This window comes from Garra rufa, chromosome 3 (assembly GCF_049309525.1).
Source record: "Garra rufa chromosome 3, GarRuf1.0, whole genome shotgun sequence".
NCBI lineage: Eukaryota > Metazoa > Chordata > Actinopteri > Cypriniformes > Cyprinidae > Garra > Garra rufa.
The window spans coordinates 206,094-218,619 of NC_133363.1; the positions used below are offsets into that span (position 1 = coordinate 206,094).

Consider the following 12,526-nt stretch of genomic DNA (forward strand, 5'->3'; position numbering starts at 1 on the left):
AATAATTAACCCTCAAACCTTCATGGAATCATTGGCTGTGTTTCCAACCAAAGTTACAAACTTAAATGTTAAAAAATAAAATATCGCACAAAACATTTGTACAATTAACACCAAGTTTTCCAACCAAAGTTACAAATTTAACGAATTTTGTGAAAAAATGCAATATCGCATTAAATACTCCCACAATTAACACTAGTAAAACTTTGTGGCATCAATAGCTAGGTTTCCAACCAAAGTTATGAATTTAACAAATTTTGGGAAAAACTGGAATATTGCATTTGCACAATTGACACTCGTAAACCTTTATGGCGCCATTAGTTATTTTTCCAAACAGTTCTGAATTAAAATTACGTGAAAAATGGGAAAATTGCGTAAAACACTGGCACAATTTCATGGCATCATTAGCTGTTTCCACTGAAAGTTACCAATTAAACTTTTGCGAAAAATTCGAAGATAGCATAAAACGTGCACAACTAACACTCAAACCTTCATGGAAGCATTGGCTGTGTTTCCAAACAAAGTTATGAACTTAACTGTCCCAAAAACTGGAATAACATTTGCACAATTAACAGCTAGTTTTCCAACCAAAGTTACGAATTTGCAGAATTTAAAACTTACCAATTAAATTTTTGCGAACAATTTGAATATAGCATAAAATGTGCAAAAATCAACAATCAAACCTTCATGGAATCATTGGCTGTGTTTCCAACCAAAGTTACGAACTTAACGAATTTTGCGAAAAAATGCTATATCACAAAAAATACTTGAACAATTAAATCTCGTAAAACTTACGAATAAAACTTGTGCAAAAAATTGGAATATCATATAAAAAGTGCACAATTAACACCTGTAAACCTTGGCATCATTAGCTAGTTTCCCAAGCAAAGTTATGAACTTAACTGTCCCAAAAATTGGAATAACATTTGCACAATTAACAGCTAGTTTTCCAACCAAAGTTACGAATTTACAGAATTTGAAATTTACAAATAAAATTTTTGCGAACAATTTGAATATAGCATAAAATGTGCAAAAATCAACAATCAAATCTTCATGGAATCATTGGCTGTGTTTCCAACCAAAGTTACGAACTTAACGAATTTTGCGAAAAAAATGCTATATCACATAAAATACTTGAACAATTAACACTCGTAAAACTTTGTGGCATCAATAGCTAGGTTTCCAACCAAAGTTATGAATTTAACAAATTTTGTGAAAAACTGGAATATTGCATTTGCACAATTAACACTCGTAAACCTTTATGGCACCATTAGTTATTTTTCCAAACAGTCCTGAATTAAAATTACGTGAAAAATGGGAAAATTGCGTAAAACACTGGCTCAATTTCATGGCATCATTAGCTGTTTCCATTGAAAGTTACCAATTAAACTTTCGTGAAAATTTCGAAGATAGCATAAAATGTGCACAACTAACACTCAAACCTTCATGGAAGCATTGGCTGTGTTTCCAAACAAAGTTATGAACTTAACTGTCCCAAAAATTGGAATAACATTTGCACAATTAACAGCTAGTTTTCCAACCAAAGTTACGAATTTGCAGAATTTAAAACTTACCAATTAAATTTTTGCGAACAATTTGAATATAGCATAAAATGTGCAAAAATCAACAATCAAACCTTGATGGAATCATTGGCTGTGTTTCCAAACAAAGTTACGAATTTAACGAAAAAAATGCAATATCACATAAAATACAGAACAATTAACACTCGTAAAACTTACGAATAAAACTTGTGCAAAAAAATTGGAATATCATATAAAAAAGTGCACAATTATCACCTGTAAACCTTGGCATCATTAGCTAGTTTCCCAAGCAAAGTTATGAACTTAACTGTCCCAAAAATTGGAATAACATTTGCACAATTAACAGCTAGTTTTCCAACCAAAGTTACGAATTTACAGAATTTGAAATTTACCAATTAAATTTTTGCGAACAATTTGAATATAGCATAAAATGTGCAAAAATCAACAATCAAACCTTGATGGAATCATTGGCTGTGTTTCCAACCAAAGTTACAAACTTAACGAATTTTGTGAAAAAATGCAATATCACATAAAATACTTGAACAATTAACACTCGTAAAACTTACGAATAAAACTTGTGCAAAAAATTGGAATATCATATAAAAAGTGCACAATTAACACCTGTAAACCTTGGCATCATTAGCTAGTTTCCCAAGCAAAGTTATGAACTTAACTGTCCCAAAAATTGGAATAACATTTGCACAATTAACAGCTAGTTTTCCAACCAAAGTTACGAATTTACAGAATTTGAAATTTACCAAATTAAATTTTTGCGAACAATTTGAATATAGCATAAAATGTGCAAAAATCAACAATCAAATCTTGATGGAATCATTGGCTGTGTTTCCAACCAACGTTACGAATTTAACTAATTTTTCGAAAAAAAATGCAATATCACATAAAATACTTCCACAATTAACACTCGTAAAACTTTGTGGCATCAATAGCTAGGTTTCCAACCAAAGTTATGAATTTAACAAATTTTGTGAAAAACTGGAATATTGCATTTGCACAATTAACACTCGTAAACCTTTATGGCACCATTAGTTATTTTTCCAAACAGTTCTGAATTAAAATTACGTGAAAAATGGGAAAATTGCGTAAAACACTGGCTCAATTTCATGGCATCTTTAGCTGTTTCCATTGAAAGTTACCAATTAAACTTTCGCGAAAAAATTGAATATAGCATAAAATGTGCAAAAATCAACAATCAAACCTTGATGGAATCATTGGCTGAGTTTCCAACCAAAGTTACGAACTTAACGAATTTTGCAAAAAAATGCAATATCACATAAAATACTTGAACAATTAACACTCGCAAAACTTACGAATAAAACTTGTGCAAAAAATTGGAATATCATATAAAAAAAGTGCACAATTAACACCTGTAAACCTTGGCATCATTAGCTAGTTTCCCAAGCAAAGTTATGAATTTAACGAATTTGGTGAAAAATTGGAATATCGCAAAAAAAAAATTGGCACTTTCATCTAGCACTTTTTAAGCAATATCCACATTTCAATGCTAAGTGGTGTCCAATTATTATGGTCAACTTGGACTTTTTTACCTGGAACTGAAGGCCAAGTTGAATAAATTGACAAGCGATGTTGTCTCTTGAAGAGCGTTTACCTGTCTAAGAAGTTGACAATGTTTGGATTCTTCAATTCCTTCATGACGAGAATTTCGTTGATGATCAGCTCTTTCTTGGGCTGCTTCTGCAGGTTGATCTGTTTGATGGCCACCTGAGAAACAGAAAAGTGTTGAGATCACACAAAATGCGGAAAAACGAATATCAACGAATCTGTTTGGCTCTCTTGCATTACTTCCTGTCCAGTAGCAACATCGATGGCAGTGAACACGGTTCCCGAAGCTCTGTGGAAAAACGCAATTATTGATCTCCAACTTTGAACGGAACAATAACATGAATTTTTGAGAAGAATTGTGGGACCTACCCTTGTCCGATCTTCTCGTATCGTGTGTATTTCTTTTTTGGATCTCCAATACTGACTATGGTTCCTGTTGGAAATCAAAGAGAGGACATGTGGCTCGAGTCTTTCAAAGCAGTTAACTGCGGTAAGAACTTCTTATACGGAGACGTACGGAGCTTGTCCATGATCTCCTCGTCTGTCATCTTGCCCTTTTTGGGTCTCTGTCGGTCGGCGGCCTTCGATGCGACCTCGCTGTCTGGAGACGTGACTGGAGGAGGAAGGGGGTCGATGACTGATGGTCGAGTATATACCTGAAATAACAAGAGTTATCATAGTTAAATGGGAGGGAAAATTTAATTTTATGAAAAAAAAAATAATTTCTTTACTTGAAATAAACTATAGTATATTTATATATAGTATATAGTACGTTTTTTGTTTTAGCTACTTGCCAAGTCAACAATTCTAATTTTATTTAGATGTACTAAAACAACAAAAATGGAAATAATGTAATAAAATCTATATAGAAATTTTAAAAGAACAAAAACTAATTTAAAACTAAAAATTACAAAAAAAAAGAAATTTAAATTTAAATTCATTAAATATCTCACAAAATGAATCACAAAAATAAAAAAATAACAAGATTACTACAAATTTAAATTGAACCTATAGTATTTACATTCTACCAGCTACAAAATAAATTCCCAATGAAATTACAACAAAATAATTTTTAAATTCTATCAATGAAAAAGGAAATAATAGCATCTCAATACTACCAGCTCAAAAAAATTTTACACAGATTTTAAGTGCGTCCTGGCATTTGGACCTAGCGTAATTTTTTTTTAAATTAAATATAACCTCAAAATCTACAAAGAAAAAAAACCCCATAATTAATAAAAATATTTTTTTTATTTCTAAGAACAAAAATAGAAATAATAGTAGCTCAATACTACCAGCTCAATTATTTTTTAAGTGCATCCTATCATTTACACTTAGCGGTTTTTATATTTTATATCACAATTTTTTTTTTACAAATTACGAAAAAATATTTTTTTTATTCTAAAAATATAAGTAGAAATTATAGTATTTTCATACTACCGAAAAAATTTACAATGTTTTTTTTTATACAAAAAAACCCAAAATATTATATATTAAAAAAAAAGAAAATCCAACAAAATTACCAAAAACATTTTTTAATTAGAAATATTAGTCTCAATACTACCAACTCAAAAAAAAAAAAAAATTATATATATATATATATATATATATATATATATATATATATATATATATATATATATATATATATATATATATATAATTTTTTTTTTTAAGAGCATCCTGGCATTTCCACTTAGCGTTTTATTTTTTTAAAATATTTTTATACAAAAAAAAAAAAAAAAAAAAAAAAATCTACAAAATAAATAAATCTATCAAAATTACAAAAAATATTTGTTTAATTAAAAAAAAAAAATTAATAATCTCAATACTACCAGATAATGTTTTTAAATGCATCCTGTTATTTCCACTTAGTGATTTTCATATTTTTAAAATAAAAAACCCAAAAAATATATACAAAAAAAAAAAAAAAAAATCCCACAAAATGTTTTTTTTTTTATTCTAAAAATAAAAGATAGATAAATAGAAATAACAGTATCTCTATACTACCAGCTCAAAAAAAATTACATAGATTTTAAGTGCATCCTGGCATTTCCACCTAGCGTTTTTTTCTTCTTCAATATTTGTATATTAAAAATCCGAAAATCTACAAAAATCAAACCAAAATACTAAAAATATTTAATTCTATAAATATAAATAATCTCTCAATACAACCAGTTCCAAAAAAAGTTTTATATTTTTATCCAAAACCTCCCAAACATTTTGAAAAATAGATAATAAAATAAGAAAGAATAGATAAGAAAATAAAATAAATACAAAAAAAAAAAAATAATAATAATAAATAATAAAAACTACTACCAGATCAATTTTTTTTTGTTACAGATTTTAAGTGCATCCTGGCATTTCCACGTATCCCACTTTCCATGATATTCCACTTATCGTTTTTTATAACTTTATAAAAATCTAATAAAATAATTTAATAAAAAGTCTACAAATAAATAAATAAATCCAGCAAAATTACTAAAAATATTTCTTAAATTCTTAAAATAAAAACAGAAACAATAGTATCTCAATACTACCAACTCAAAAAAAAAAATTAAAACTGATTTTAAGCACATCTTGGCATTTCCGTCCAGCATTTTAGATGCAATATCCCAAAATGTACAAAACAATGCTATTGTTGAACCATACAGACATTAAATAAAATATATAAAAATACAAAAAAAAAAAAAAAAAACACCTACAAAATTTCCAATTTTTTTTTAAATGTCTTTAATAAAAGAAAAATCTATATCTTATAATTAAATAAAAGACTGCAAATAGCCAAATATCGATTTCTTTTTTATAAACCCTATACTATTTTTAACGTCTTCTTACGCTCTTGGTGTGTTCTGGTCGTGGTGCGACGACAGGCGGCGGCGTCTCCTCGTCATCTTCATCTTCATCGTCATCCACCGTTTTGACTGGAGATGAGGGCTCTGGTGTCTTTTTCACAGGCTTTGGTTTTAGGGAAAGAAATAAGCAGAAAAATTATTCAGAAATAACTCGTCATTATTGTTAACAACAAAAATGTTTTTTGTTACTTGAATTGCAATAAAAGACTAATTAAAAAAACAAAAAATAATACAAAATACAAAAACAAATTGTTAAAAACTTTGAAAAAAAGAAAGGGAAAGCCTAAATCTAATTACAATAGTCAGATATTTAACATTTCTCAATTTCATTTAGTTTTACTTTATGTAGTAAAAATTATTAAAACTAAAGCTAAAAAAAACTGAAAACAAATATTTAAAAAATAACATAAAAAAGTAACTTATTTCAATTAGTTGCATCAAGAACATTTTTTTTTAATTGGTAAAATTTGTATCTAAAATATTATTTTTATAAAACTGGAATATATACAAATGAAAAAGAAAACGAATACAAATTACAAAAACACAAAATTATTAAAAACTAAAATAAAAAAACTAAATCTAAAATCTAATTATAAAATTAATGAACTTATTTTATTTCAGCTAATCAACATTTCTCGTTTTCATTTAGTTTTACTTAATGTACTAAAATAACTCAAACTAAAGCTCAAATAAAAAAAAAATAATGAAACTTATACAGACATAATAAAAAAAACAAATGAATAAAAAAAAGGTACAAAAAATTAAAACTAACTAAAATTAAAATGAAAGCAGAAATTCATAAATCTAATTCAAACCATTTATAAACTACTTTATTTCAACATTCAGCATTTTAATTTAGTTTTAGACATAATACTAAAAAGTAAAAATAAGTTTACATAACCAACAATAATTAAAATGTACAAAATACACAAAGTTACTAAAATTTTGAAAAAATAAATAAATTGTTTTAGACATTAAAAAACTAATAAAACGTTTTGTAAATAAAAATAAGTTAACTTGGTAAATAAGTTTAAATAAACAAAAATAAATGATTGAAAAGAACAAAAATGCACAACAAAGTTACTAAAAACAAAAAAATGAATGAATGAATAAATAAATAAATTTTATACATAAAAAATGAAAAAAACTTTTTGTAAATAAAAATAAGTTCACTTGGTAAACAAGTTTCAATAACCAACAAGTAATTAAAAAGACCAAAAAAACACAACAAAGTTACTAAAATAAATAAAAAAAATTAATAAATAAGTAGTTTTAGACAAAAAATAAGTTCATTTGTTAAATAAGTTTAAATAATGAACAATAAGTCATTAAAAAGTTCAAAAATTCACAACAAAGTGAGTAAAATAAAAAAATAATAATTATAAAAAAAAAATAGTTTTAGACATAAAAAAACGAATAAAACTCTTTTGTAAATAAAAACAAGTTCACTTGGTAAACAAGTTTAAATAACCAAAAAATAAGTCCAAAAAAGACCAAAAAAGCACAACAAAGTTACTAAAATAAATTTAAAAAAATAAATAAATAAATAGTTTTAGACATACAAAATAAGTTCATTTGTTAAATAAGTTTAAATAATGAACAATAAGTCATTAAAAAGACCAAAAATGCACAACAAAGTGACTAAAATAAAAAATAAATAAAATATAGTTTTAGACATTAAAAAAACCAAATAAAACTTTTTGTAAATAAAAATAAGTTCACTTGGTAAATAAGTTTAAATAACCAAAAATAAATGATTGAAAAGAACAAAAATGCACAACCAAAGTGAAAAAAAAAAAAAAAAAATTATATATTTTGAAAAAAATATTGAAAAAATAAAATATATAAATAAATACATTCATTAATTAATACTTTTAGAAAAAAAACTAATAAAACTTGTTGTAAATAAAAATAAGTTTACTGGGTAAATAAGTTTAAATAACCAAAAATAAGTCATTAAAAAAAGACCAAAAAAACACAACAAAGTTTCTAAAATTTAAAAAAATAAATAAATAAATAGTTTTAGACATTAAAAAAAACGAATAAAACTTTTTTGTAAATAAAAACAAGTTCACTTGGTAAACAAGTTTAAATAACCAAAAAATAAGTCATTGAAAAAGACCATAAAAGCACAACAAAGTTACTAAAATAAAAAAAATAATGATAATAAAAATAATAAATACTTAGTTTAGACGTAAAAAAAAAACTAATAAAACTTTTTGTAAATAAAAATAAGTTAACTTGGTAAATACATTTAAAAAACCAAAAATAAGTCATAGAAAAAGACAAAAAATGCACAACAGAGTAAAAAAAAAAAAAATTATATATATAATAAAAATATATAGCTTTAGACATTAAAAAACAATTAAAACTTTTTGTAAATAAAAAAAAGTTCATTTGGTAAATAAGTTTAAAAACAAAACAAAAATAAGTCATTGAAAAGACCAAAAATGCACAACAAAGTTACGAAAATTTTGAAAAAATTAAATATACAAATAAATACATGAATTAATTAATACTTTTAGACTTAAAAAAAAACTAATAAAACTTGTTGTAAATAAAAATAAGTTTACTGGGTAAATAAGTTTAAATAACCAAAAAATAAGTTATTGAAAAGACCAAAAATGCACAACTAATAGCTTCTAAAAATTTGAAATAAATAATAATACATTTAAAATAAAATAAAAAAAAATTACATTTTAAAACCAACTGAAATTGTATGTTAATACTGAAGCAGCACTGACTGATACACACCGATTGTTCACCAGAGGGAAATCCGTCTTTCTCTACAGACAAACGAAAGCAGAAGGCGGTTATTGTGACATGAGCGCTGCTGTAAGGTTAGCATTAAAGCACAAATGTGGTCCAGCAGACCTGAGGAGAAGCTGAGGTACTTCTGTCGGCCGTTTCCTGTGGAGTCGTAGAACTTGAGCACGTCCAGGACAGCCTGCGGGTTCTTCTTCTGCTCTGATTTGGTGATGTTAGACGTCTGCAGTAACCGCGCCCACTGCTCCGGCATTCCCTGAGACGCACACACATCACACTTCACTAACACACACACATATATATATATACACATGTGAAATACTAACTATTAACTAGATTAGAAGAAATCTGTCAACACAAACTTTAGTTTGCCTTGAGAAAGCCTAGCCTGAACGTTCAAAGCAGCCGTAAAACCTTGAAGTTTTAAACTTAATATAGATTTTAAGTTGAGATTAGATGATTAGCACGTTGCTAGCATGGTTAGAATGTAATTAACATGTATCTAACATTTTTCTAGCATGATTAACATGTTACTAGCATGTTTCTAGCATTGTTTACCAGTCGTTAGCATGTTGCTATAATGTTTCTAGCATGATTAGCAAGTTACTAGCATGGCGTTAACATGACTGACAAGTTACTAGCATATTACTAGCATGATTAACAAGTTGCTAACATGTTTCTAACATTATTAAGAAGTTACTAGTATGTTGCTAGCACGATTAACAAGTTGCTAACATGTTTTAACATTAGCAAGTTGCTAACATTTTGTTAACATGTTTCTAGAATGTATAACAAGTTGTTAGTATGATTAACCAGTTACTAGCATGTTGCTAACATGATTCTAGCATGATTAACAAGTTGCTAGCATGTTTCTAGTATGATTAGCAAAGTTGTGAGTATGATTAGCCAGTTACTAGCATGTTGCTAACATGATTATAGCATGATTAACAAGTTGCTAACATTGTTAACATGTTTCTAGAATGTATAGCAAGTTGTTAGTATGATTAGCCAGTTACTAGCATGTTGCTAACATGATTCTAGCATGATTAACATTTTGTTAACATGTTTCTAGAATGTATAGCAAGTTGTTAGTATGATTAGCCAGTTACTAGCATGTTGCTAACATGATTCTAGCATGATTAACAAGTTGCTAACATTTTGTTAACATGTTTCTAGAATGTATAGCAGGTTGTTAGTATGATTAGCCAGTTAATAGCATGTTGCTAACATGATTCTAGCATGATTAACAAGTTATGATTCTAACATGTTTCTAACATGATTAGCAAGTTGCTAGCATGTTTTTAACATAAGAAAGTTACTAGCATGTTTCTAACATGATTAACAAGTTGCTAGCATGTTGCTAACATGTTTCCAGCATGATTAACAAATTGCTTACATGTTTCTAGCATTTTGCTAACATGGTTAACAAGTTGCAAGTTTCTAACACGAAAAGCAAGCTGATAGCCTGTTTCTAGTATGATTAACCAGTTACTAGCATGTTGTTAGCATGACTGACAAGTTACTAGCATGTTTCTATCATCATTAGCATGCTACTAGCATGATTCTAGTTGCTACTTAAAATAACTTAGATAAATAGATTAGAAATATTCGAATGGAAGTTTGAATGGATTAGAAATAGCTCACAGAAGGCAGTTTAAAAAGATTTTGGCAGTTTAAATTTGAATTTTGACAGTTGGAGTTTTAAAAGTCTTGGCTCAACTGAACATTCCGTCAATGTAAGTCTATGGGATTTTTATGATTTTTAATCTTCAGTTTTATGAAAACTATAAGTCTGATCCATCTGAATAGATACAGCAACTCGAGTCAGATCCGTCTGAAGATCTGGGCTGAGTTTGGAATAAGAACCCAACAAGAATGAGTCAGTGAGTACGTTTACATGGACAACAATATTCAGATTTTAACGCGATTAAGACAATACTCTGATTAAGAAGCAACCATGTAAACTGAGATTTTTGATTAATTTAATCCGACTGAAGTCATAATCGGAGTAAACACAAATCGAATTAAGACAGGTGGAGTATTCCTATTTTAGTCACATTATGGAAGACATGTACACACCTTAATCACACTATTCCGCTTGTGTAGGACTTTTCGCCACATTTTGCGACAGGATACACACTAATGCTGCGTTCCAGGCAGGTTTTTGAGCTTGTAAATCACGTCTTCAAACCACGACTCAGGGTTTGTAGCGTTCCAGGCAAGTCACGCCAAGCATTTATTAATTTTATATTATTAATAATTTGATTGCAACGTTATATTGTGCTAAACTCTATTTTTCCACCGTGTACCACTTGCATAAACACCGCACCCCTAGAGGCTTTATTGTTGTTTCGCGGGCTACGTCACGTCAGAATTCAGAACTGGGAGTACGTCGATCTAGTACGAGTTCACGAGTGGGAATTCACGGGTTTGACTGTCTTTCCAGTGCACTTTCACGGGTAGAAGTTTGGAAAAACACGGTTAACGCAGCTTAACGCTCTCAGTTGGTCGCAAGTGCATATGCTTTGGTTTCATTTTTATTTATTTTTTTGCTACAACATTGGATTAATCAATGCTCATTGCTGATAAATAGTTTGTCTGTTATCATAATTTATAGAAACGTAGTTAACATTCAACCCGTTCTTTTTCATTAGTATTATTTATTTGAATTTTGTGAACAGGATTTCCAATATTGGAATGTCTTATGGGGCGTTCACACCAGACGCGACTTGCGCGAATAAATCGAGCTATTCCCGCGTAGTTGGACGCTTGAACATTTTTAGTTTACTCGCTTCATTCGCGAGTGAAATTTTGAGTCATTCGCGCGTGAAATTTACTTCACAACAGACGCGAATTCGCGTCAAGGGAGGGGCGTCTGCCACTCGTCAGCGGGAAAGTAGTTGTAAAATAGGTGAATGAGCTCAATTTGCCAGCTTTAGCTTGCTTGTAGTCTCAATATGTATGTATATGTAGGTCAAATTGAGTAAAGAGCGTTTTTTTAAACTTACCAGATTGTCCGACCTCTTCACTCACTTTATTCCTAGCAAGATCCATTTTATTCCTGTTTCTATAAAAGTACAAAGATGTATGGTACAGCTCCGAGTAACCACAGACAGCAACGGTGATTTTGTCCTCCGTTGTTGTTTCGGATTTCTGCCTCCATCATTACTAGAGCAAGCTCCTGATTGGTTAACAGGGCGAGAATTTTCGGCAAAGTTCAAATTTTTCAGCTCACGTAATTTGCGCAAATAGCACCGCAGGTAGGTCTATCGCGTCTTCGCATCGACTTTGACATAACACAAACCAAAACCAAGGATGAAACGCCAGTACCTATCAGATAAAGCACTGGAATTGAGGATTTGCCGTCACTCGGCGATCCCCCGGAAAAATAGATTCGGCCACAGACTACAGCCAGCAGATCCATCTATTTGGTCGTTGTATTATGTAACTAATTCTTATGTAGTTTTAAAAGATTATTTGCACTATTTTTTCGGTTGCACTCTGAGCACACTGAGTGAAGTTTGTGAATAATTTGGACTGTTTATTTATTTATTTTTTTCGTTGCACAAGACAATGTGCAATTTTTCTTTTGCTACTTTCTACACTGTTTGCGTTTATTGTTCATCTTTGGATTACGAATATATTTATCTGGAAAAAGTCAATTATTTTTACTGTGTTTTGCTATTATATAACACTGTTTCTGCTATGACTTTACTCCTGAAACGTTTTTGGACAGATCTCTATTGTCAATAAACTAAATAGGCCGGTTTTTCAATGAAAAGCGCC

The 12,526-nt window shown here is 28.9% G+C and overlaps 1 protein-coding gene across 3 annotated transcripts in view; it reads right to left on the bottom strand.

Annotated features, from left to right (window-relative positions):
- The window catches only part of LOC141331770 (serine/threonine-protein kinase PAK 2-like), a 28,079-nt gene that overhangs the window by 6,563 nt on the left and 8,990 nt on the right, over nucleotides 1–12,526 (bottom strand). For all 3 annotated transcript variants that reach the window (XM_073836798.1, XM_073836799.1, XM_073836797.1), the window contains exons 4-10: nucleotides 8,849–8,996; nucleotides 8,729–8,760; nucleotides 5,958–6,077; nucleotides 3,637–3,775; nucleotides 3,489–3,552; nucleotides 3,360–3,408; nucleotides 3,166–3,278 (exon numbers count right to left, since the gene is read on the bottom strand). In XM_073836798.1, coding sequence (XP_073692899.1) covers nucleotides 3,166–3,278; nucleotides 3,360–3,408; nucleotides 3,489–3,552; nucleotides 3,637–3,775; nucleotides 5,958–6,077; nucleotides 8,729–8,760; nucleotides 8,849–8,996 — 665 coding nt within the window. The remainder of the gene's footprint in view (nucleotides 1–3,165; nucleotides 3,279–3,359; nucleotides 3,409–3,488; nucleotides 3,553–3,636; nucleotides 3,776–5,957; nucleotides 6,078–8,728; nucleotides 8,761–8,848; nucleotides 8,997–12,526) is intronic.